General features: G+C 37.2%; 1 protein-coding gene across 3 annotated transcripts in view; it reads right to left on the bottom strand.

Annotated features, from left to right (window-relative positions):
- Positions 1–26,916, bottom strand: part of Scfd1 (sec1 family domain containing 1) — a 116,730-nt gene that overhangs the window by 72,611 nt on the left and 17,203 nt on the right. For all 3 annotated transcript variants that reach the window (XM_004661853.3, XM_045154612.1, XM_045154613.1), the window contains 6 exons: positions 24,900–25,022; positions 22,867–22,954; positions 21,065–21,154; positions 12,349–12,404; positions 10,567–10,652; positions 8,192–8,291 (listed from right to left, as the gene is read on the bottom strand). In XM_004661853.3, coding sequence (XP_004661910.2) covers positions 8,192–8,291; positions 10,567–10,652; positions 12,349–12,404; positions 21,065–21,154; positions 22,867–22,954; positions 24,900–25,022 — 543 coding nt within the window. The remainder of the gene's footprint in view (positions 1–8,191; positions 8,292–10,566; positions 10,653–12,348; positions 12,405–21,064; positions 21,155–22,866; positions 22,955–24,899; positions 25,023–26,916) is intronic.

Raw genomic sequence — 26,916 nt, 5'->3', positions numbered from 1 at the left:
CTCCTATTGAAGAGCCTTCACATTCTGATGTGGGACTTGAGTGGTGGATTATATTTAAAACATGAAAATAGCATTCACTTTCACATAAATTGTAAGAAAAAATCAGATCAGAGTCATTACCTTTTGCTCAGGACCACTTTTACTCATCTGAGGCTTTTTCTTTCATCCTTACTCAAAAACAATCACAGATCTTTTCTATCCTTTTGGAGTATACTATTCTTAGCACTTATATTAAGTTATTTAATCCCTAAAACAACCCTTATAAGTTATAATAAAATTTCTATTTCAGCGGGGTGTGGTGGCGCATGCCTTTAATCCCAGCACTTGGGAGACAGAGGTAGGAGGATCGTTGTGAGATCAAGGCCACCCTGAGACTTTGTAGTGAATTCCAGGTCAGCCTAGGCTAGAGTGAGACCCTACCTTGAAAAACAAAAACAAAAACAAACAAAAAAAACCCCACCACCAACAACAAAATACCTTCTATTTCAGTGATGAAAAACTGAAGCATAGAGAGATAATGTATAACCCAAGATTCTATGGAAATACACTGCAGAAACAAGACTGAATCACAAGCAGTCTGACTTTAGAGGCACTGCTTATAAGCATTCTGATAATTCTATCATGAGACCCACATTAGCCAGATGCACAAGGGGGCGCATGTTTCTGGAAGCCTTGGTGCACCCATCCTGCCTCTCTCTCTCTCTCTCTCCCTCTTTCTTTGTTAAATAAATAAACAAACAAACAAGTAAATAAATAAAAATGAAATATTATAAAAAAGAACATGGGAATGTTAGGTAGCTAGACAGGTATTATGCATGCTCAGAGGCCCTTCCCTCATAATCAGCTGGACTTTACCTCCCATTTTCTGGCTACACCAATTTTAAGAAGGTAAGCATCACATCTGCCTTCTTAAGAGGAAAATATCATGTAAGGAGAAGTAGGGTGAAGGCAGCAGGGCTTTGTTGAGGCCTAAAAGAATCTGAGTTCTACCTCTGACCCTTGGTGGAAACATAACATTCTAAGCTGCCAAAATATAAGATTTACAAAGATACACCAATGTCCTCTCCCTAAAGAGTTAACCCAACTGGGCCTGTCACTCACTTGGCCAGACCACCCCTCAGGAAAGCTGATTCACTTGAAGATATGCTAAGGAGATGAGAGGAATAATGATCCCATGAATGAGGTAATGCACTCCCCAAAAAGCTCCCCTAAAGCAGAAGCTTGCAGCTCACTGCTAAGGCTTGCCCGCTTTCCTAAGTTCTGACTCAAAGAATGCAAAACTTTTGCCCCCCCACCTTTTTTTTTTTTTTTTAGGTAAGTTCTCACTCTCTAGCCCAGGCTGACCTGGAATTCACTATGTAGTTTCAGGTTGGCTTTGGATCCAGGTCACAATCTTAACATGTTTTTCCTGATACTCTGGTCATTCTCACTATTTCTCTGAAGACCCCCCCCCCCCCCAGTACAGCAACTTGCAGACCTTCACTGCTGACCCTAACTCAAGAGGCATGATTTTCTTTTTCTCTTCTCCATCTCACCTCCCAGCAGCTTCCAAAATTTACAGCTTGTCTATACTCTTGTTTTTCTCTCAAGGTCAAATAAAATCATCTTCACACTTTCTTCTGAGTTCGTTTTAAAATTCTTTTATCAAGTGATAAAGAACTCATGAGAGAACCCTGATTCTTGGTAACAGGAAGCAGTAGGAGGTATAAACAGACAGTAATAACTAATATAAAACATGCTACATTTTAATCTTTACTACTGTCTTATAGACTCCTCATAGTATCATAACTAAAGAATATCAGGATGTTTGAAAATTCCTCTCCGTTTCCCCAAATCTGATCTTCACTTTGCACAAAAATCATATGATGACATAGCTCATCCAAATCAAAGTAACTTGTTAGCAAAATTGCTGCTTTAAAAATAGGAGAGCTTATTATCTCTGAAGTATTGATGAAATACTTAAAACACAAGGTAAAAAGATGCCAACGGTTCTGAGAAATAGCATAATAGCAGGCACATTTCCATTGTTTATGCAGTAGCAGGGCCAACTAAGAAAAAGTAGTTTTCAATCCTGAAAATTGGGAAATTGGAACATTCTATGCTGTACTCAATTACATAAAAGCAACTGAAAGTTTCTGCACAAATAGAAGAAAACATAGTCGGTTTTAACATAGTAGAGTTTAATCTGTTTCCACCTATAGACTTGAAAGACTGGACAATCGTGCCTCAAATTACCAGATGTAAATAAGTCCCATCAGAAAATGCTAAAAACACTGAGAAGTCTTCAGTAATCTTGTTTTCTGTTCAGAAGTTAAATGGGTAGAACCAATGACAGCTAATGTCAACATTACTTTTGGATAAAAGAGATGACATCTATTCATGTAGTGCTAAGATCTACATTCATATATGACAAAGGTAAAAGCAAATAAAAATAATTTTTAGGGCTAGAGAGATGGTTTAGCGGTTAAGTTGCACGCATGCCTGTGAAGCCTAAGGATTCAGGTTTGATTCTCCAGGTCCCATGTAAACCAGATGCACATGGTGGTGCATGTGTCTGGAGTTCGTTTGCAGTGGCTAGAGGCCCTGGCATACCCACTGCCACTCTCTTTCTCTCTCTCTCTGTCTCTTAAAGACATCCATATCTTTAAGCTGGGTGAAGAGGTGCATGCCTTTAATCCCAGCACTCTGGGAGGCAGAGGTAGAGGATCACAATGAGACTACATGGTAAATTCCAGGTCAGCCTGGACTAGAGTGAAATTCTACCTCGAAAAAAACAAAACCAAAAGTTTTATTTTGGCAAGAATTTATTTATAACTTTTTAGACTGCAAATACCATCACAGTATCCTCTGAATGACAGCTTACTCAACAGATGCACTCAAGAGTCATTAATATATTGTCAATAATAAAGTTTCACATTATAGTGACCTTGTACTATCATATTAACAACAATAAGGAGACACAGTATAGTATCACCCTAAGAGATCCTTCACTTTGTACTATCATATTAACGAGAGAGACATAGCATAGTATCACACTAAGAGATCCTTTACCTTGTACTATTACACCAGCAACAAGAAGGAGGTACAGTACAACATATCATATACTCTAGAAATACATTTGAAGTCTCTATTTTTCTCTCCTTGATATAAACTCAAGAATTTGAATCTCCAAAAAGGAGAGTGACTTTGTAGAGAAGACCTTCACTTGACAGTTAAATAGTTTGGAGATTGAAAATAATATCAAATGAGAAGAGAAATGATAAAAAAGTGTGATGAAAAGGTGCATTTTCTCTAGAGTAGGGCAAGTATCTCTCCAGAACATCACAACTATTCCCTTCAGACTTGAGATTTATGAGGTAAGTAAAAACTGAGTGGAAATGAAGGTATGGTGGGGAGGGCAAGAAGGAGAGAGGGGGAAAGAAGGAAAACAAATAACAAAATTAGATTAAAATACAACCTAATTATGGTGGTTTGAATATAAAATGTCCCCACAGACTCAAGTATTTGAATACTAACTCCTTATTTGGTGGTGCTGCAGGGAATGTTGTAGAGCCTTTGGGAGGGGGAGTCTTGCTAGAGGAAGTATATCACTGGGGGGGTGGGGAGACGATGGGGTGTTGTAGCTCACCCATGCCTGCCTGCCACACTCATCTCCCTTTTTCTACTTCCTCCCTACTGATATGAAGATATGACATAGGCTTCCTGATTAGGCCTGCCATGCTTTTCTTGCCATGAAGAAATGTCCCCTCAAAAGTATAAGCTAAAACAAAACCTTTCCTTTCATAAACTACAAGAAAGTGATTGATACAATAATGAAACCAAATACTTTATATGGTAATAAATTTTCAAAAAGGAATTTATCATTTTTTTCCCAAGGTAATTGCAAGAGATGCTCTTTTAGGATAACACATTTGGGTTTCAATGTACTGATAATACCTGTAATATTTTCAATCTGATTTTTGTAAAATTAAAGCATTATCTGAAGAACTTTAAATGGTTCTTTGATTGATTTCCATATGGGGAAACTCTGAACTCTTAAGTTCCTAAAAAAAAAGCTAGTCTAAATTTATTGCTAATGCCCCTTACTTTAGAACCAATTTTAGGGCAACAATCTCACTAGCAGAGATTATGCTTCTAACTAGACAATTTAGATTATTTCTTAGAAACTCAAATCTTTGTTTTTTTGTAAGTATTATTTATTCATTTATTTACAAGAGGAGGGAGGAGGGAAAGAGTAAATGAGAGATGTAAGGAGATGAAAGGAAAGAGAGAGAGCAAAAAAGAGGGAGGGACAGAGACAAGACAGACATTATGGGTGTGCCAAGGCCTCTTGCCAGTGCAAGCAAATGCCAGATGCATGTGCCACTTTGTGCACCTGGCTTTATGAATATTAGGGAATTGAACCTGGGTTGTAGGCTTTGCAAGCGAGCACCTTGAGCCACTGAGTTATTTCCCCAGCCTCTCAATTCTCTCTCTCTCTCTCTCTCTTTTTTTTTTTTTGGTTTTTCGAGGTAGGGTCTCACTCTGGTCCAGGCTGACTTGGAATTCACTATGTAGTCTCAGGGTGGCCTCAAACTCACGGCAATCCTCCTACCCCTGTCTCCAAAGTGCTGGGATTAAAAGCATGTCAATTCTCTTTTTTAATGAGAAATCAATTATACTCAACAATTAATCTCCTGCTTTAAGATTCATAGTACTTATAGCATCCATCCATCCTTCAGAATACATACATATATACTGAATAAGATAGGATCCTGGCTAAAACTATATATCTTTATAACACTGCTGTGGTGAGTGGTTAAAGAAACAACATTCAGAATGAGGGTATGTGGATTTTAATTCATCTTAAAATTTAAATCCAAATGATTTGTTTCACATGAATCATGTAAGATTTCTTTTGACAGATCACATAAATAGCTTGTCAAATACAATGCAAGGAAAACAAAGATGAAAACAGAGAGGTCCTGTGAGCTCACCCACTGCCCTGTTCCACTCTGTCATATCATGTGGACTCCTCACATGAGGTCAGACACATTGTGACCTCTGCGCCTGCACCCCCACACAGGCTCCACCTGTGAGGGCAACGGATGTGTAACTCCAAGCCCTCCCTGTTTCTCACCACTGTACCATGTGGACTTTCCTCATGAGGTAAGAGACCGTGGACCTCTGTGTCTTCCTATATCACACACAACAAAGATGCAACACATGAGGTCTCACACCAAAGTACCCCTGCACCTACTACCTGGGATACTTGCTACATGTTGCAGACTCTGCCATGATGAGGTCAACACTGTGAGATCTCTGTCCTTCCCCTGGCATCTCTAGAGAGGCAATGTAACCCCCACACTTGTACTGAGTGGACTCTGCTATGATGTTAGTGGCCTTAGGACAACTCTCCCTCACTGTGCAGACAGTGCTCATGAAATCAGAGGCCATGAAACTTTCATTAAGGCAAACTCCTTAATAGCGAAGCCATTTCTCCAGCCCTATTTTATCTTTTATTAGTAATAAATCTCATTTTCAAAGAGTAGGAAATAAAAAAATTTCTATAGCAGGTGGTATAAAAAAAGTTACGGTCCTTACTTTAATCTAGAATAGCAGAATCCTATGAAAAACCAGTATTAGCTTTGTGGGCTTGGGGGGATCTCTGCCATAGTTATATATCTCTGCCACATCCGGCTGTCAGGAGGTGTCCCAGTCTCCTGACAGCAGTACTTCTTGGTGCTGAAAGTACTTGAACCTGTTTTATCTCTCACACTCACAACATTATTTTAATTTCCTGTATCCAAGAGTGTACAAAGATCCCAGGAATGAATCACATTCAGGAATTAGAAAGGACCCCAAGATACCTTAGATATGGTACAGGCTCCATACTATTATGACAGGGATGAACAGGTGGCCCTTGAACTGCATGCTTTTACTAAGACCTGACTCCTGGGCTCTCACCCCAAAATCAGGACCCCACTAATAAAATATACTTCAAGTCTAAACAGGGCTTTCACATTGTGCCAACTGTATATGGCTCTTTCTCTTAGATCTCACTTCTGGTTCTTATCTAGAACTTGACATCTTGAGTTACAACCTCTGCCATCTAGGAGCCAAAAAAGTCTCTCATTTTGAACATCCCTCTAAGTGTCTGTGGTTTTTTGCTCTAGTTGAACTACAAATGGCTGCCCCTTTGAATTTAAGATAATTTTCTTTTTACTTCTCACACAACTCATACTGCTGAAGGTGGAAGTGCCTTCTTTGCTATCTCCTGACATCTTACATTACATATTTCCCTTTTTCTTAAAACAACTCCAGCCTTGAAAAGTCACCAGTCTGAAAAATTGTGAAAATAAAACAAAATAAAATGAATTTGAAAAAAAAAGAAAAGTCACCAGTCTGTAGTCTATATGTGGTTCTCAGTCAGAGGCAATATTATCCCTTCCTGCCACTTCTCCCCAAGCCATATTTGGCAATGTGTGAAGACATTTAGGCTGTCCAAGACTGAGGGAGTGATGACACAGGTATATAGAGAGTTGAGGCCAGGGATGATGGTAAACATCTCAAAATGTGAGAGAAAGCCCCTCCCACAAATGATCAGGTCCAAAGTGTTAACACAATAATGCCAAGGTTGAGAAACCCTGTTCTATATTACTCATTATTGCCATCTGCAGGACACTTTTATTTACTGCATCATTAACCATTCTCTAGACCCCATAATTTTTCTCATTAAAAAAAAAATCTTATTTGGGGCTTGAGAGATGGCTTAGTGGTTAAGGCATTTGCCTGCAAAGCCAAAGGATCCTGGATACGTGAAGCCAGATTGGGAGTGGGTGGGCGTGCATGAGTCTGGAGTTCGATTGCAGTGGCTGGAGGCCCTGACGTGTCCATTCTCTTCTTCTTTACCTCTTGCTCTCTCTCTCAAATAAATAAATAAATAAAATATTAAAAAACAATCTTAGTTGGGCATGGTGGCACACGCCTTTAATCCCAGCCCTCGGGAGGCAGAGGTAGGAGGATTGCCATGAGTTTGAGGCCACCCTGAGACTCTATAGTGAATTCCAGGTCAGCCCGGGCCAGAGTGAAACCCTACCATGAAAAACAAAAACAAACAAACAAACAAAAAAATCTTACTTGGTTCTCACATTCTCCTTCTGCCAACTACTCCCTTTTCCAGCTCTCCTATACAGAAAAAAATTAAGGTAATAAAATGCTTTTCTTTGCAATCTTTCTTAATTCCACTTCAGTCTGTTTCATCCATGAACTTAACTTTTGGTGTTTTGAAACAGGATTTCATGTGTTTCATACTGGCTTTGAATTGCCTCAGTAGCTGAGGGATGACCTTGAACTCCTGATTCTCCTGCCTCTACCTCCAAAGTGCTGGGATTACAGGTGTGTCATGCCCAGTTTGTCCCTCTGCTTTTACCCACATCAATAATGATCTTGACATTAACATGTGCAATGGTGATTTTAGTCACCAGTTTATCCTTGTCTCCTCACTCCTGGCTTTCACAAACAACACAGATCTAGCTCTTCATTTCTCGCTGGCTGTTCTTACACGAAAGCTGGTTCTTATTCAACCTGACTTCTGAGGGTAGACATGCCTCAAGAGTTCATGTCTGGAATCTCTACTCTTTTCTACCTATACTTGTTTACATAGTTACTTTAGCTTTTTTCACTAGGGAAATAGATTTATTTATTTAGCTGGGCATGGTGGCGCATGACTTTAATCCCAGCACTTGGGAGGCAGAGGTAGGAGGATTACTATGAGTTTAAGGCCATCCTGAGAATTCATAGTGCTTTCCAGGCCAGCCTGGGTTAGAATGAGACCCTATCTTGAAAAAACAAAAACGAAAAAAAAAATTACTTACTTACTATGAAAAAGGCATAACTGCTTATTTTTCTTTATTCCTCCCCTGGCAATCCTGCCAATAATAACCACTAGTTTACTCTATATTTAAAGATCATGAAGTGTTAGAGGACTTGCACAAGTCCTTGGGTTCTGGCCCTAACACTGTAAAGTTACAAGTTTAGAAATTTAAATTTCAATGTAGCACTAGTCTTCATTCACATCGCTACTTTTATTTATATTTGTCACCTTCATGCTTATTAACTTTGTGCCTGCAGCCATGATATCAGTTTTACATTCAGGAAGTTGCTGACTGCCACCACATTTGAATAATAAGTGCTGTACTTAGCTTCTTACCAGTACATCATGCACCAATGCTTGATATGTCCAAGTATGATGTAAAGGAGTTGCCAAATCTACGTTTCTGTCAACAAGGACTAGTAAGGGCCTTTGGAAGCTGCAAATACAGTTTAAAAATTATATAAACTTGATAGCAATGTACACATTTAAAGTTTTCTAGTATTTCACATTATATGCCATTTTGATATGAACAGTTATAATTTTAAAACTATAATATTTAAAAAATTTTTTTGAGGTAGTGTCTCATTCTAGCTCAGGCTGACCTGGTTTTCACTAAGTAGTCTCAGGGTGGCCTTGAACTCATGGCAATCCTCCTGACTCTTCTTCCTGAGTGGTAGGATTAAAGGCGTGCACCACCATGCCTGGCTAGTACTTCAAAATTTTTAATAGTCACTTATTATAATGATTTGGGTTACTTAGAACCAATGTTTAATACTAGGTTTTAAGTCTTAGGGAACTTTCTTTAAGGAAGCAAGTTATACAAATATTTTTATACAATAATTTTTATAGTTAAAATAAGTTTCTTCTCACATATAAATTCAATATTTAAAAAAAGGCAAAACATAAGTATAATTGTCAGAGCCAGGGAAAATGAACAATATCTTATATATTTATGTAAATGTTGGACATTTTAATCAATTGCAAATTACAGCTTTTTTCCTATAAACACAATTCAAGAAAAAAAGACTCTAGAAGAGCCCCACAAGCCCTATCCCATTATAATATACAACATGAAAATACTATGTCAAAGCTAGGTATGGTGGCGCACACCTTTAATCCCAGCACTCGGGGAGGCAGAGGCAGGAGGATTGCCATGAGTTCCAAGGCCACCCTAAGACAACACAGTGAATGCCAGGTCAGCCTGGGCTAGAGTGAGACCCTACTTCGAAAAACCAAAAAATCAAAAAAAAAAGAAAAAGAAAATATTATGTTAAGTGGTAATCACTCAGCAGATAAGGCATGATACATCATGTGTGGTTTAATTCCATTATTATAATTCAAATGTGAAAGTAAATTGAGACACAAAGTCATTTGGTTACCATGTGTTTACATAAGTTATTTTCTTAAGAGGTATTATCAAGAGTACATACAAATTTCAAAACTCATTACTACATAATTATATTAGCTATACTTATCTCCTCCTGCAAGACAACCATTTTACTAACTCTTTAGACATTACAGATACAGTTGGGTAGACTTTTCTGTGTTCTGCCTCTAGGCTAAAAATCAGAGTGACATCCTTGGCATTAACTTTATTATTCCAGAGTATGAGGAAGGTGGGAAGATAGCCTAAAGCAGGGTTTATGAACCTTGGCATTACTGACAATTGGGGCTAAACAACTATTCATGAGGGTTTGTCTTGAGCACAGTGATGTTACTAAACACCTTAAAATGCACACCAAATTCCAGCAGCATCTACCCAGTTACCACTGCCAATGTCTACAGACATGACCAAATGTCTCTGGGGCAGAAAAACTGATGTGATTGGTAATCACTACCTTATAGCTGGATTTAACAATTTGCTGGCTAGGATAACTTAAAAATGCATCCAACAATAAGATATTATGAATAATATTGTGATGAGAACAAAACTTTAAAACATCTAAATGAAATAGTGCTCTTATAGTGGCTTCCACAGCCTCTACTACAGCACTAAAAACAGCACTATTAAGAAAGGTATGGAACTGTAATTACCTCTATTAAAGAAATACTCATGAGAGTATTTAGTGTTTCTGCTCTGCTTAATGAGAAACACTGTGAAGAATATTTAAGACCAGCAAGAAAATTAGGACAGTTTAAAGTAACACAAGTATTGAGACTGCCAACAATTAGAAATTGTCATTTCTAATAACAATCGAGCAGTCAATAACTTTGGCATTATTTACTCATGCTATAATTGACAGCAATGACAGAAATACTTTGCAACTTATTAGTATTTCAATATGGAGACAGAAATTTACGAAGAAATATGTAAACAAATATAAATATAACAAGCTTTTCGGTATTTTGTTACCCAGTTTACTTATAATCGAAAGCCATGTAAACAGAGAAATTTATTCTACAAATGACAAAATGTAACAGATATTTCTACCAGAAGACAAATTCAATAAGGTATCTATTTGCATGTCAAGAATAACCTGAGTCAAAATCCAGTTGCTGTGAGTTTGAGGCCAGCCTGAGACTACATAGTGAATTCCAGGTCAGCCTGGGCCAGAGTGAGACCCTACCTCGAAACCACCCCAACCAGAAAAACCTGGGGCACCTGATTAATAATAATAAATTCCCCTTAAAAGAGTGGGTTTTTATCATATAGAAAAAACAACAAAAAACACTAATTTTTTTCAAATAGAAGTATATTCACTAAATAATACCTGAATTGTCCAGCTCCAAGTGAATCCCCTGTAAAAAGGCTGTTTCTTGCATCCCTTAGATTTTCTCGAAGCTTCTTATCTAGTTTCTGCAAAATCAAATTTTAGATAAACTTTCAGTAACAGTTTCTTATGACTTCTTGTAGGTAGGTCACCGTGTTCTTAGTTATATAAGGAAGAAACTTGAATTCCTTTAGAAAATGGTGATTCTTGAACCTAAATATCTTAGCATTTTAACTGTTTTAATGCTAATATAACCCATACTTAAGAAAGACCTTTTCAGCCGGGTGTGGTGGCGCATGCCTTTAATCTCAGCACTAGGGAGACAGAGGTAGGAGGATTGCCATGAGTTCAAGGCCACCCTGAAATTCCATAGTAAATTCCAGGTTAGCCTGGGCTAGAGTGAGACCCTACTTCGAAAAACTAAAAAGACCTTTCTATCCTTCTTCAGCTCTGATTTTACTAACAAGCACTTTTAAACTGGTTAATTTTTCTGTAGTTGCAGAAGACATTTTGTAGCAATGACCAATCTCCTCTTAAGTATAACTGTTAATCTAAAGACCCTGTCCACAGGGAAGAAAGATTGATAGGGGCTGGGGTAAACAGAGTAGTGCAAGGTACAAAAGGCCCAGATTAAAAATGGAGGATGTGATGGGAGTTTAGCCTCCACAAACAAATGATTCATGTGAGCTACTAAGGCCAAGATGAATGTGCTTAACTCTGGCCTTCCATACCACTTACCAGCTTTCGTTTTAAGTAATTCTTTAATTTCTCTAAGACTTTAAAAAAAAATCTTTAAAGAAAAATTTTATTGTTTAATTTTCATATAGTGAGATAGGCTTTAAAAATATTATTTATTTATTTGTTTATTTATTTGAGAACAACAGACAGAGAGAAAGAGGCAGAGAGAGAGAGAGAGAGAGAGAGAGAGAGAGAGAGAGAGCAAACAGACACGCCAGGGCCTCTAGCCACTGCAAACGAACTCCAGATGCATGCATCCCCTTGTGCATCTGGCTAACATGGGTCCTGGGGAATCGAGCCTTGAACCAGGGTCCTTAGGCTTCACAGGCAACTGCTTAACTGCTAGGCCATCTCTCCAGCCCAGGGTTTTTTTTTTTTTAATATGTATGTGGGTGCAAGTGTGTGTTCATGTTCATGTGTGGGTCAGTGTATATGCACATGTGTGTGTATATGCGTGTATGGAGGCCACCGGGCAACATTTGGTGTTGTTCCTCAAGGATGCCATTTTCTTTTTGAGATGGCCTTTCATTGGTCTGGAGCTTATCAATTAGGTTAGACTGGCTGCCCTGTGAGCCCCAGGGATCTATCTCCCTAGCACTGGGATTACAAGTGCTTGCTACACCTGACAGTTTTACATGAGTTCTGGGGATCAATTCGCCTAGCACTGTAGTTGCAAAATGTACTTTAACATTTAAAAGTGGTTATGTTGATAATAAGTACTTGCTAAAAGAAGTTGAATATTAAATAATTTGGGAGCAAAGTAAGCATAGAAAATACTTGAAAGATAAAAAGTTGAATGAAGAATACACATTTTTGTAATAAAAGAATGAGGACTAGAATAGCACAGTGGAAAATAATTTAATTCTATTTTGTGTAAGTATACAATGATTACTTTTTGTTTTTACTAGGTCCCAATGTAATAAATATTTATATTGGCACTTAATACTTCACTATAGTAATTAGATATTGAACAAAAGCACTTGTATTTGTTAGAAAACAATTCACAGAGCACTGTTTATACTCAAATGAGATGTAGACACTTACTACTGCCACCATTTCTGCTGCCGTTCCTCTTGAGCACCGGATGATAGGAACAGCACCTGTTTTAATAATAAATTTCAGGAATGACCTTGGGTCTTCATTAAAATATATACGTTATCCAGGAATGGTGGCGCACGCCTTTAGTCACAGCACTCGGGAGGCAGAGGTAGGAGGATCGCTGTGAGTTCAAAATAGACCATATATTAGGACACAAAGCAAATCTTAACAAATACAGGAAAACTGAAATCTGACCACAATGGATTCAAACTACAAAGTCAACTGCAAGAAAAGCTATAGAGCACACACAAAATTGTGGAAACTAAACAATACACTATTAGATGATGAATGGGTCAATGAAGAAATCAAGAAGGAAATCAGTAAGTTCATAGAGTCAAAAGACAATGAGAACACAACATATCAAAACCTTTGGGACACAATGAAGGCAGTCCAAAGAGGGAAATTTATAGCTTTAAGTGCCTATATTAAAAAATTAGAAAGGTCGCAAGTAAACAACCTAATGCTTCACCTTAAAGCCTTGGAAAAAGAAGAACAAGGCAAACCAAAAATCAGTAGATGGGAAGAAATAATAAAGATTAGGGCAGAAATTAATGAAACAGAAACAAAAAAAAAATCCAAAGAATCAATAAAACAAAGAGTTGGTTCTTTGGAAGGATAAACAAAATTGATAAACCCTTAGCAAATATGACCAAAAGGAAGAGAGAAGAGACACAAATTAATAAAATCAGAGATGAACAAGGTAACATCACAACAGATGCCAGAGAAATTAAAAAAATCATAGGGACATACTATAAAAGCATATACTGCACAAAGTATAAACATCTGAAAGAAATGGATGATTTCCTTGATTTATATGATCTATCTAAATTAAATCAAGATGAGATTGATCATCTAAATAGACCTATAACAAGCATGGCGATCCGAACATTTACCAAAAATCTCCCAACTAAAAAAAGCCCAGGCCCAGATGGATTCACTACTGAATTTTATCAGACCTTCACGGAAGAACTAACACCATTGCTTCTTAAGCTTTTCCATAAAATAGAAAAAGAAGGAATCCTACCAAATTCCTCCTACAAAGCCAGTATCATTCTGATTCCAAAACCAGACCAAGATAGAACAAAAACAGAAAATTACAGACCAATCTCCCTCATGAACATAGATGTAAACATTCTCAACAATATATTGGCAAACAGAATACAAGAATGTATCAGAAAGATAATTCAGCCTAACCAAGTAGGCTTTATCCTAGAGATGCAGGGATGGTTCAACATATGAAAACTGACAAATGTAATACATTATGTGAATGTACTGAAGGACAAAAATCACATGATCATCTCATTAGATGCAGAAAAAGTATTTCAGGACTATTGGTTAAGATGGCGGTGTAGGAACCATGCCAAAGCATCCTAGGGGAGAAAAAGCCAAAAAACAGAACAAAACAAAACAACAACAACAAAAAAAAGGCAACAAAATACACTCACTCTTTTACATTTTAAGAAATTATCAATTGCAGCAGAGTAGGAGAGATCCAGATCATGTAGATCCCACAGAAGCAGGCAGAAGCAGCTCCAGCAGTGGTGGAACCAGGTCTGTGTGGCTTAGCCACAGGAAGAACCAGGTGAGGAGATTCTCCACTAACACCTGCCTCCTCCTCACAAACTCAAGAAATGTGAAGGGAAGACTGCAGGTACCAATGGAGCAGCTAGTGAGGAAGAGGATCGTGAGGACCAGAGGGAGAACGTCAGTCACCATACACAGCCTCCCCCACCCAACTGTCAGCACAAGTGCCACCAAGTGCCAGAGACCTGGGGAAGGGAGCTCACCTACACAGCATCTGGCACAGGTGATCAAAGCAGCAACCCAGCCAGACTACCTGAGCCCACAAGGCAGCAAAGAGGGACCCAAGTGTGAATGCAGCATAATTGAGACCAAATCCATCCCAAAAGGTAACTGGAATTACACCATGTCAGAACCTGCCAAATAAGCCTAGTATATAGGCTTAAATTGGAGATGCTAATTGCACCTTCCATGTCAGGGTAAGTTATATGTTAAATCTGATGGATGATTGAATTTGCCATTCTTTTTCCTTTTTCTTTTGGTTTTTTGAGGTAGGGTCTCACTCTAGCCCGGGGTGGCCCTTCTGGAATTCACTCTGTATTCTCAGGGTGGCCTTGAACTCATGGTGATCCTCCTACCTCTGCCTCCTGAGTGCAGGGATTAAAGGCATGCACCACCATGGCTGGCTTTGCCATTCTTAAATAAGCTATATTTTGGGCTTGTCATTTGTTGCTTCCTGATTTATAATGCCTTTGTTTCTTTTCTGTCGTTCATTAGGGGAGGGTCTCACATGGTCACAAGCTGACTTGGAACCTTCTACAGACCAGAAATCTTAGAATCCCAGTTGAAAGGATTAAGGGTGTGGTGCAACCCACATCCATAGACTGTGACTTTGTTAGAGGATCTGGTGTCATAATACCTACACTTGCATAAATACTCTGTGCTGTTTTTCAATGACTGTGTACATTGTTTAGTTAAATTTTAGAATTTGCCTGTATTTTGTTCTGCTCAGCCTACTTGATTACTCTCATAGGAGGCAAACCCAACACCTACAGTCACTTTTATGGTTACTCTGAGATTCTTAAAGAGTCCACACCTAGCACCTTAAGCTCCTACACTGAAGATATATAGCATCAGATTGAATGATACATCTAGTAATACTGCAGATAATTAGAAAATCCAAGCATTAAATTAATCCAAGAGGCAAAAACTGCTACATTATAATAGAAGAAACATAAAAAAGACAATATAAATCCATCAGAAAGTATTAATGCATCAGAAATGACCTCCAGTGAGACTGATTTAGAGGAAATGCCTGAGAAAGATTTCAGAAGAATGATTACAAATATGTTCAAAGAAATCAAAGAGATAATCAATGGAATAAAAGAGGAAATCAAAGGAATCAAAGAAAACACAGCAAACCAATTTAATGAAATAAGTAAGTCAATATAAGACATAAATAAGAAAACAGAAAGAATAAAGAAAACTAATCAGAAATACTAGCAATAAAAAACATAGCCAATGAAATAAAAAACACTGTGGAATGGATGATGGAGAGATAGAATATCTAAACTAGAAGACCAGGTGACAGATCTAATACAGTCCAACAAAGAGAAGGACAAATTAGTAGGAAAGTATGAATGGGAATTTTAAGATATTCAGGACACTATGAAAAGATCAAACATAAGAATTCAGGGTATAATAGGAGAAGATTTTCACTCCAAAGGCATTGTAGGCATTTGTAACAAAATCATAGAAGAAAACTTCCCCCAAATTGGGAAGGAGATGCCAATGCAGATACAGGAAGCCTTTAGAACCCCAAACAGAAAAAACCTGGAAAGAACCTCTCCTCACCATATTAAAATTAGACTATCAATGATACAAACCAAAGAAAATATATTGAAAGTAGTTAGACAGAAAAATCAAGTCACATACAAATGCAAGGCCATCAGAATCACAGCAGATTACTCAACACAAACTTGCAAAGGCAGAAGTTCTGAAAGATAACAACATTCAACCAAGGACACTTTATATTGCAAAGCTATCAATTCAGATAGAAGGAGAAACAAGGACATCCCACAACAAAAGCAGGCTAAAAGAATATTTGAAGACAAAACCAGCTCTACAGAAAATACTTCACAGGATCATCCACACTGAGGAGAAAGAAAAGCACACATGTGAGGAACCTGAAGAAAACAAACCATACTCACATATTAGTTAATACAAGAGAGCAATGGCAAAACAGGAAGAACTACAAAACAAGAAAAATGGTAAAAATAAATACACATCTTTCAATAACAACGCTTAATATCAATGGCCTCAATGCCCCAACCAAAAGACATAGGTTTGTAGACTGGGTTACAAAGAAAGATCCTTCAATTTGTTGCCTTCAAGCAACTCACTTTTCTATGAAGAATGGAAACTATTTTAGGGTAAAAGGCTGGAAAATGGTGGTTCAAGAAAATGGGCCTAGAAAATAAGCAGAGGTCGCTCTCCTAATATTTGACAAGTCCAACATTAGTTAGGAAAGATAAGGAAGGTCACTCTATATTGATTAAAGGCACACTCCAACAGGAGGACATTATAATCCTAAACATATATGCACCTAACATGGGGGCTCCCAACTTCACCAAACAAACACTATTAGAACTAAGGTCACTGATAACACCAAACACAGTGGTGGTGGGTGACTTCAACATTCCACTCTCCTCAAATTGACAGGGGTCATCCTGGCAAAAAATGAACAGAGATGCATCTGGATTAAATGTGGTCATAGAATAAATAGATATAACAGATATCTACAGGACATTTCATCCAAATGCTGCAGAATACACATTCTTTTCAGCAGCACATGGAACATTCTCTAAAATAGACCATATACTAGGGCACAAATCAAATCTTAAATACAAGAAAATTGAAATAATTCTGGCACTCTATCTGATCACAAAGGAATTAAAGTACAAATCAATAGCAAGAAAAGCTATAAAGCATACACAAAATCATGGAAACTAAACCATACACTATTAATGATGAATGAATAATAATGATCAATGAAGAAATCAATGTATTAATAGAGTCAAATGATAATGAGACCACAACGTATAAAAACCTTTGGAACACAATAAAGGCAGTCCTAAGAGGGAAATTTATAGCTTTAAGTGCCTATATTAAGAAATTAGAAAGGGGGGCTGGAGAGATGGCTTAGCAGGCAAGGCACTTGCCTACAAAGCCAAAGGCCCTTGGTTTGATTCCCCAGGACCCAGGTAGGCCAGATGCACAAGTTGGCGCATGCATCTGGAGTTTGTTTGCAGTGGCTGGAAGCCCTGGCATGCCCATTTTCTCTCTCTTTCTCACTCTCACTGGCAAATACATAAATAAAAATAAAATATTAAAAAAGGAAATTAGAAAGGTTGCAAGTAAACAACTTAATGCTTCACCTTAAAGGCTTGGAAAAAGAAAAACAACGCAAACTGAAAACGAGTAGATGGGAAGAAGTAATAGATTAGGTCAGAAATTAATGAAATAGAAACCAAAAAAATATCCAAAGAATCAACAAAACAAAAAGCTCATTCTTTGAAAGGATAAATAAGATTGATGAACTGTTAGCAAATCTGACCAAAACAAGTAGAGTAGAGACACAAATTAATAAAATTAGAGATGAAAAAGGCACCATCACAACAGATACCAGAGAAATTCAAAAAAATCATAGGAACATACTGTAAGAACATATACTCCACTAAGTTTGAAAATCGGAAAGAAATGGATGATTTCCTTGCTTGTATGACCTACCTAAATTAAATTTAGATGAGATTAACCACTTAAATAGACCTATAACAAGTATGGAGATCCAAGCAGTTATAAAAAAAAATCTCCCAACTAAAAAAATGTCCAGGCCCAGATCGATTTGATGGTGAATTTTACCAGACCTTCAGGGAAGATCTAACACCATTGCTTCTTAAGATTTTCCATAAAATAGGAAAAGAAGGCATCACCCTGATACCAAAACCAGACAAAGATAGAAAACAAAAACAAAAACAAAAAAGAAAACTACAGACCAATCTCCCTCATGAATATAGATTCAAAATTCTCAACAAAATACTGGCAAACAGAATACAAGAATGTATCAGAAAGATCATTTACCCCAACCAAGTAGATGCAGGGATGGTTCAACATATGCCAATTGATAAATGTAATATATTATATAAATGGATTGAAGGACAAAATCACATGATCATCTCATTAGATGCAGAAAAAGCATTTGACAAAATTTAACATCCATTCATGATAAAAGTCCTACAGAGACTGGGAATAGAAGGAACATACCTCAACATAATAAAGGCTACTTATGACAAGCCTACAGCCAACATATTACTAAATGGGGAAAAACTTGAAGTTTTTCCACTAAAATCAGGAACAAGACAAGGGTGCCTACTGTCCCACTTTTATTTAATATAGTACTGGAAGTCTTAGCCATAGCAATAAGGCAAGAGACGTGTATAAAAGGGATACAAATTGGAAAGGAAGAGATCAAGTTATCATTATTTGCAGATAACATGATTCTATACATAAAGGACCCTAAAGACTACCAGCAAACTGTTAGAGCTAATAAACACCTATAGCCATATAGCAGGATGCAAAATAAATACACAGAAATCAGTAGCCTTCATATATGCTAACAACAAACACACAGAGGATGAAAGCAGAGAATCATTCCCATTCACAATTGCATAAAAAAAAGAAAGCACATTGGAATAAACCTAACTAAGGAAGTGAAGGATCTCTAAAATGAAAACTTTAAAACACTCAAGTGAGAATTTGCAGAAGACACTAGGAAATGGAAAGACATCCCTTGTTCTTAGACTGGAGGAGTGAATATTGTGAAAATGGCAATCTTACCAAAAGCAATCTATACATTTAATGCAATCCTCATGAAAATTCCAATGACATTCTTCATGGAAATAGAAAAAACAATCCAAATATTCATTTGGAAGTGCAAGAAAACCTCAAATATCTAAAACAATTTTGAGCAACAAAAATGAGGCTGGTGGTATCACCATAACTGATTTTAACCTATATTTCAGAGCCACAGTAACAAAAACAGCATGGTACAGGAACAACAACAGACATGTAGATCAATGCAACAGAATAGAGGACACAGATGTAAGTCTAGGTAACTGATCTTTGACAAAAATGCCAAAAAATACTCATTGGAGAAAAGACAGCCTCTTCAGCAAATGGTTCTGGAAAACCTGGAGATGTATCTGTAGAAGGATGAAAATAGATCCTTATCTCCATGTATAAGAATTAAGTCCAAATGATCAAAGACCTTAATTTCAGACCTGAAACTATGAAACTGCAGGAGGAAAAAGTAGGGAAACCCTTCAACACATTAGGATTGGCAAAGACTTTGTAAATATAACCCCAATTGCTCAGGAAATAAAATCACAGATCAACCGTTGGGACCTCATGAAATTATAAAGTTTTTCTATGGCAAAAGACACTGTGAATATAGCAAAGATGAAACCTACAAAATGGGAGAAAATCTTTGCCAGCTATATATCTGGTAGAGGATTAATATCTAGGATATACAAAGAACTCAAAAAAAATAAAATAATAAGAAATCAAACAACTCAATTAAAAAAAGGGCTACCAAACTAAATAGTTTTCAAAAGAAGAAATGGCATATAAACATTTAAAAGAAATGTTTTATATTTCTAGCCATCAGGGAAATACAGATTAAGACTACTTTGAGATTCTATCTCACTCCTGTCAAGTTGGCTACCATCATGAAAACAAATGACAATAAATACTGGAGAGGATGTGGAAAAAGAGGAACCCTTCTGTACTGTTGGTAAGAATTCAATGTGGTCCAGCCATTTTGGAAATCAGTGTGGAGGTTCCTGAGACAGCTTAAAATAGATTTACCATATTACCCAGCTTTACCATTCCTAGTCATATATCCTCTGGACTCACCTCACTACCTTAGAGATACTTGCTCAACCATGTTTACTGCTGTTCTAGTCACAATAGCTAGGAAACAGAACCAGCCTAGATGTCCCTCAGTGATGAATGGATAATAAAGATGTGGTACATTTATACAATGGAGTTCTACTGGCTGGTAAGGAAAAATGAAATTATGAAATTTGCAGGAAAATGGATGGATCTGGATAGGATTATACTTACTGAGGTAGCCTAGGCCCAGAAAGACAAACATCACATGTTCTCTCTCATATGTGGATCCTAGCTACAAATGTTTGGTCTTCTATGTGAGTTGGAATAAAACTCAGTAAGCTAGAAAGGTTAAAATTGTATATAAGGTCAGGATTTTCTGAAAGATTTTATATTCATCTTACTCGTTAAATCTTTATACCATTTTATACTTAGAGACATGTTAAATTTCTTTATAAGCCAGGCATGGTGACATATGCCTTTAGTCCCAGCACTTGGGAGGTTGAGACAGGATTGTCATGAGTTCAAGACCAGACTAGGGATACAGAGTGAGTTCTACGTCTGCTTGGGCTCAAGTGAGGCCCTGCTTTGAAGAAAAAAAAAATTATGAAGCTGGGCTTGGTGGTGCACGCCTTTAATCCCAGTACTCAGGAGGCAGAGGTAGGAGGATCACCTTGAGTTTGAGGCCACCCTGAGACTCCATAGTGAATTCCAGGTCAGCCTGGGCTACAGTGAGACCCTACCTCAAAAAACCAAAAAAAAAAAAAAAAAAAGATAAAATGTTAGAAAGGAATTAGCTGACTGGTAAGTTGTGGTTAATAACAACAAAAACAATACACTAAAAATGCATTAGTGAAAATTACCAGTTAACTCAGAAACTTAGCTGAGCTGTACACTGTGCTGCATGCTTGGGAGTACTTGGGAGGCATTGTTCAAGCCAGCCTGGGCTACCTACACAAGACTTAATTCACTTTTAAAAAAATCTGGTGAATGGCTAACTCGTGGGTAATATCCACACTATTATTAGAAGAATGATGTTTTCATGTAGCAGAGAATGCGTACTTTATTCCAACTCTGGAAAGCATCTAGGGATTCCAATAGGTGGAAAGAATCTTATTAGCGTACAATACATGAAAACGAGTCGTTAAATAATTTACTCTGAAGAAATAACCAGGAAGTTGTAAAAACTTACCCAGTGTAACAAAAAAGCAGAACAGGCTGTCAACAATAGTGTCCATAACAGTTTCCATTTCGGTGTCTGTGATGTCTGGCCTATTAATGGCTAAAAAGACAAAGGTAAAGAAAGATATCAGAATTTACACATTTAGCAAATATGTACAGTATTAAACTAATTTTTATTCAATTTACTTGATAACTCAAGTAAAAAGTTTAGCTATAGTATTTAAAAAGTGAACAAATACTCATTCAAAATTATACTACCTAAATCCCCCACCCCTACAAAAAACAAACCAGCCATGTATGCACATACAAAAATATCTAGTGGGTTTCCATAGCCTCACATACGAAAATATATTAGCTTCAGGAGAATATTAGTAAGAAAAATTTCCTATCAAATATACAATATTTCTTTCAAAGCTGGGTGTGGTAGTGCATACCTTTAATCACAGCACTCCGGAGTCAGAGGTAGGAGGATCTCTGTGAGTTTGAGACCAACCTGGTACCACAAAGTACCAGGTCAGTCTGGACTACAGTGAGACCCTACCTTACAAAAAAAGAACCAAAAAAACCCATTTTTTTTCTTCCAGAGTAAATAGGAAAATATTGCATTCTATAATTTTTCTGTTTGTTTGTTTTGAGGTAGGGTGTCACTCTAGCCCAGGCTGACCTGGAATTCACTACTAAGTAGTCTCAGGCTGGCCTAAAACTCACAGTGATCCTCTTATCTCTGCTTATTGAGTGCTGAGATTAAAGGTGTGCACCACCATGACTGGTTGTGTTCTATAATTTTATTTATGAACACCAGTTGGCCTCAAGAAACTATATTGCTAATCACCTAACATTTTCTTTGTATTATAATAAGTCATATGAATTTCTTTCCTGGTCTACAGATTATATATTAAACTTTAGTATATATAAGAACTACCCTCATAGTATAAGGGATAAAAAAAGTGCTTTGTCTGGAAGCTTTTAAAAGGTAGTGATTATAGCCTTTTCCTACAGGGATTCAATTCAATAGATTTGAGATAATTTTTAAGAAATCTGTAGTTTTGACATGTAGCTCATGGGCTTTTAACATGAATAGGCATGGGGCGGGGTCACACTTAAAGAAACACTGCCATGAAAAATATTACTGATAACAAAAGACCTTGATTTATTTATCCTCTCTCTCATAATAAACTGATCTAGTACTTGACAAGGTAAAGGCTCACTCGGTATACACTGAAAGATAGAGCAGTATCTACTTAGTAATAATCCCCCTGCCTCAAGGTAAAACAAATACACAATTTAACACAACTTGTGATCAGCATAAAAAAGAAAGTACAAACCAACTGGACATATCAAAGCATCTGAAGAAAGTGTGTCCAACCAGAGAAAATAAAAATAATGAACAGGGCTGGGAGTATAGCTCAACTGATACCAGTGCTTGACTAGCACCCATGAAGCTCTGGGTTGATCCCTAGTACTACATAAACTAGGCATGGTGGCACATACCTGTAATCCTAGTACTAGGGATAGAGGCAGGAGGATCAGAAGTTCAGGGACATTATTGGCTAATAGTCAATTTGAGGCCAACATGATTTACATGAGACCCTATCTCTAATAATAATTATATATATATATATATATATATATATATATATATATATATATATATGAAAAACATAATTTAGGCTTCAGACTTGCTTTGTCTGTGTCCACCTTTACTGCTGTGAACAAATTGGGAGTTAAGTACACCATCCATATCCACCACTTTCTTACAGTATATCATTCATTTTATTAACAATGAATTACAGTATTCATAGTCTTACATACCACGATATGAAATAAGCTCCTTATTTTGATTACACAACACAAACATGTCATCTTCCAAAGTGATAAAATTGAGATACTGGTCAAAAACCTAGAAACAAAAGGAAAGTTTCATAAATCAGTTTTATAATACAACCATATTAAAATTTTGACTTGACTAAATCTACTAATGGCAAATATAGGAAAATTTATAATCATATTCAATAACTAAAAATGGCTGTCTAAATGTGTAATCATAAAGAATCAAGGACATTCATAAAAAAGCTAGGCATGTTCATTCTCTCCCTCTCTTTCTCTCTCTCTGCTTGCAAATAAAAAATAATAATAAATGAATGGAAAATTAAAAAAAAAAAGAACTAGGCATGGTAGCATATGCCTTTATAATCTCAGCCTGAGTAGGAGGGTCCACCAAGAGCCCATAGTCCAGCCTGGGCTACAGTGTGAGACCCTGCCTCAAAACACTACACCAAAACTGAAACCAACCAACCAACCAAAAGCAAAACAAAAATTAAATACTAGAAGACAATAAACACAAGCTTTGTGGGCCATAACTACAAAGGAGAGTAACATTTTCAGAAAACAAAATTTAAGGAGATTTCAAAATTCATTGTGGCTGTGATAGGAGTAGACATTAATTTTGAATATAAGTACAATTTTCTTTTCTGTTTTTTCTTTTTTTTCAAGGTAGGGCCTCTAGCCCAGGCTGACCTAGTATCCACTCTGTAGTCTCAAGCTGGCCTTGAACTCACAATGATCCTCCTACCTCTGCCTCCTGAGTTTTGAGATTAAAGGCATGAGCCACCATACCTGGCCTACAATTTTCACTTTTATTACTCACTGTAATCATGTATTTTTAAGAAAGTTACAGTAGCTTAACACCATAAATTTTTATAAATATTATTGAGAAAGTTGTAAGAGTTCTTTTGATTTTATAAGAGCATATAGAGATTAAAAACTTAAAAAACTATCTGTAAGCAGTGCTTTTAACTTCTCCCCAGTCCCTGAAAAAATTATTAGAAAGACATTTAAGTCAGCTAAACAAATTAAAAAACATCTCTATTATTTTATGTGAAATTAATGAGAAGTTTTGAGCAAGAACATTGAGGAAGGAGCCTCAAAACATACTAAGAGCCGGGTTTGGTGGCGCACGCTTTTAATCCCAGCACTCGGGAGGCAGAGGCAGGAGGATCACCATGAGTTCAAAGCCACCCAGAGACTACATAGTTAATTCCAGGTCAGCCTGGACCAGAGTGAGACACTGCCTCGGGGAAAAAAAACCCCAAAAACCAACCAACCAACAACAACAAAACCCTACTAAGAACCTGGACTTTATCTAAATCTAAGAATACAAAATCTACCAGTATATATATATATATATGTGTGTGTGTGTGTGTGTGTGTGTGTGTGTGTGTGTGTGTGTGTGTGTGTGTGTAGGGGGGGTGTTAAAAGCATATTACATCTTTCCTATGTCATATAGTACCCTAAAAATTTAATCTGTTTTCTCTAAATTCAGGAAGTACAGGGAACAAGAGCAAAAGCCAAGAATATAATTTACAAGTTTATCTGCAGCTGAAGGTCGGTCTGACTAAAAAGACAGTAGTATAGAACTGCTGGCCCACTTTAAATTCTTTTCTGTAACACATAATGTATCCTCTTTCCTAAGCAAGAGAGGATCTGGTGGTGGTACTGACTGCCTGTTGTGATTGCAGATAAAACAATGTCATGTCCTGAGTATAACTTCTGAACATAAATATTTCTAAATTGAGCTAGGAGGATTACACAAATCTCAACCACAAACAGAACTAATTTTTAAAAATTTTTGTCTGTCAAGTTCATTGAATAGTAGGCTCCTCTCGTTTGGCTTATTTTTCCTCCTTTAAGTTGATGACAATTTACAAGGCCAGAACTCATTTTTGAAGAAGAAAGTCTCAGTATTTCCTTTGGTTGTCTGCAAACCAGACACCACAGTGTCCATTAGCAGCTTTGAGAGCACAATTACATTTGACATCAACATGCCTTCAATGACCAGATCTTACCTTGGCTACTTGTGGTACTGCACTAGCTGCTAATGCTGCATTTGCAATATCTTCCAGTTTACTTCTTGAAATAGCAGAAATAAAATTTAAATAATAGGATTCATACAGCTGATTTCGAAGATCCTATAAACACAATGAACATATCATTCATACAGGATGCTCATGACAACCAGCTGTCTACTGAAATGTATCAAAATATTTAGTTATGAAATAATATTGGCAATACAATCACATTAATAACAACACAGCACAACATTGACTAAAATAGCCTATCTGTTTTTTTCTTTAAAGTATACAGAAATTCTGGGCTGGAGAGATGGCTTAGTGGTTAAATGCTTGCCTGTGAAGCCTGAGGACCCTGGGTCGAGGCTTGAATCCCCAGGACCCACGTTAGCCAGATGCACAAAGGGGTGCATGTATCTGGAGTTTGTTGGCAGTGGCTGGAGGCTCTGGCATGCCCATTCTCTCTACCTCTTTCTCTCTCTCCCTGTCACTTTCAAATAAATATAAACAAGCTAAACAAAATATATATAGAAGTCCTGAGTATGGCTTAGAATGGCAGCATTCAGGAGCTCAGGTGGACTCATGAGTTTGTAGCCAACCTGGGCAATACAGTAAAACGCTATATCAAGTTTCAAAAAAAAAAAAAAAAAAGTCACAAGTAGCTAATATACTTTCTAAAATAATTATCTGCTTATTATATTTAGCAGACATTAACTTCTACTTCTCTGTTCATGTGATGACACAACAAATATTTCCTTCAATGTAGGAGTGTTATAATCCCAATCACTAATTCTGGAAGTACTTCTTCTCAAAAAAAAAAAAAAGCTGTGGAATTTATTTAATTTTTATTTATTTATTTACTTTTTGATTTCTCAAGGTAGGGTCTCATCTCTCTCTATCCCAGGCTGACCTGAAATTCACTATGTAGTCTCAGGGTGGCCATGAACTGACAATGATCCTCCTACCTCTGCTATGGAATTTTTTTTTTTCAAAAATTTTTATGTATTTTATGTATTATGTATGAGAGCAACAGACACAGAGAGAAAGAGGCAGATAGAGGGAGAGAGAGAATGGGCGCGCCAGGGCTTCCAGCCTCTGCAAACGAACTCCAGACGCGTGCGCCCCCTTGTGCATCTGGCTAACGTGGGACCTGGGGAACCGAGCCTCGAACCGGGGTCCTTACGCTTCACAGGCAAGCGCTTAACCGCTAAGCCATCTCTCCATCCCTGCTATGGAATTTAAATTGTGGAAATTCCTAAGTCAAATTTTCTTTCTTTTTGTTGGTATGTGTGTACTGGTGCACATGCTATGTGTACGTGTAAGTGTGTAGGCCAGAGGTTGATATTAGGTGTCTTTCTTTCTCCATCACTCGCCCTTTAATTTACTGAGGCAGAGTATCATACTTGAACCTACAGATAGCTGATGTGACTAGTCTACCTAGCTGGTTTGCCCCAGTATCTTGTCTCTGCCTGAGTGCTGGGATTGCAGGGAGGCTACCAAATATTCCCACCTGGCAGGTACCTGGGTGCTGGGGTCTGAACTCTGGATCTCATACTTGCATGGCAAGCACTTTAGTGATTCAGCAATCTCCAAGATTTCTCATTCTTTTAAGCAATAGGTATAGATATCCAAATTTTTCCTCCAATGTAAGAGTCATCAAATGCAATAGACACCAGTTCTGTTCTATGAACTAAGATCTATTGCTCTCAAATTTTATGACATGACCAATTTTAAGATGCATCTAATTTCAGAAATTATTAACGTAAGACAATGAGAAACTGGAATGTGTGTTAGAAGGTAGCTTACCAGTGCAGAGGTTCAACAAAGATAAGGAGATTACTTATGGACAAGAACAGAGCAAACCAATCTGTTCAGGATACTGGGAACCATGCCTGTCACTGCCAGAGAACATAACATAAGCTTATAAAGAAAAAAAAAAAAAGAGAGAGAGAGAGCAAAGACTAGAATGAATCTCAAGAACTGAAACACCTTTGGAGGTAATTTATCTATCTAG

This window comes from Jaculus jaculus, chromosome 7 (assembly GCF_020740685.1).
Source record: "Jaculus jaculus isolate mJacJac1 chromosome 7, mJacJac1.mat.Y.cur, whole genome shotgun sequence".
NCBI classification, from domain to species: domain Eukaryota; kingdom Metazoa; phylum Chordata; class Mammalia; order Rodentia; family Dipodidae; genus Jaculus; species Jaculus jaculus.
Note: the sequence above shows the minus strand (reverse complement) of the source record. Positions and strands in the feature narration are given on the sequence as shown.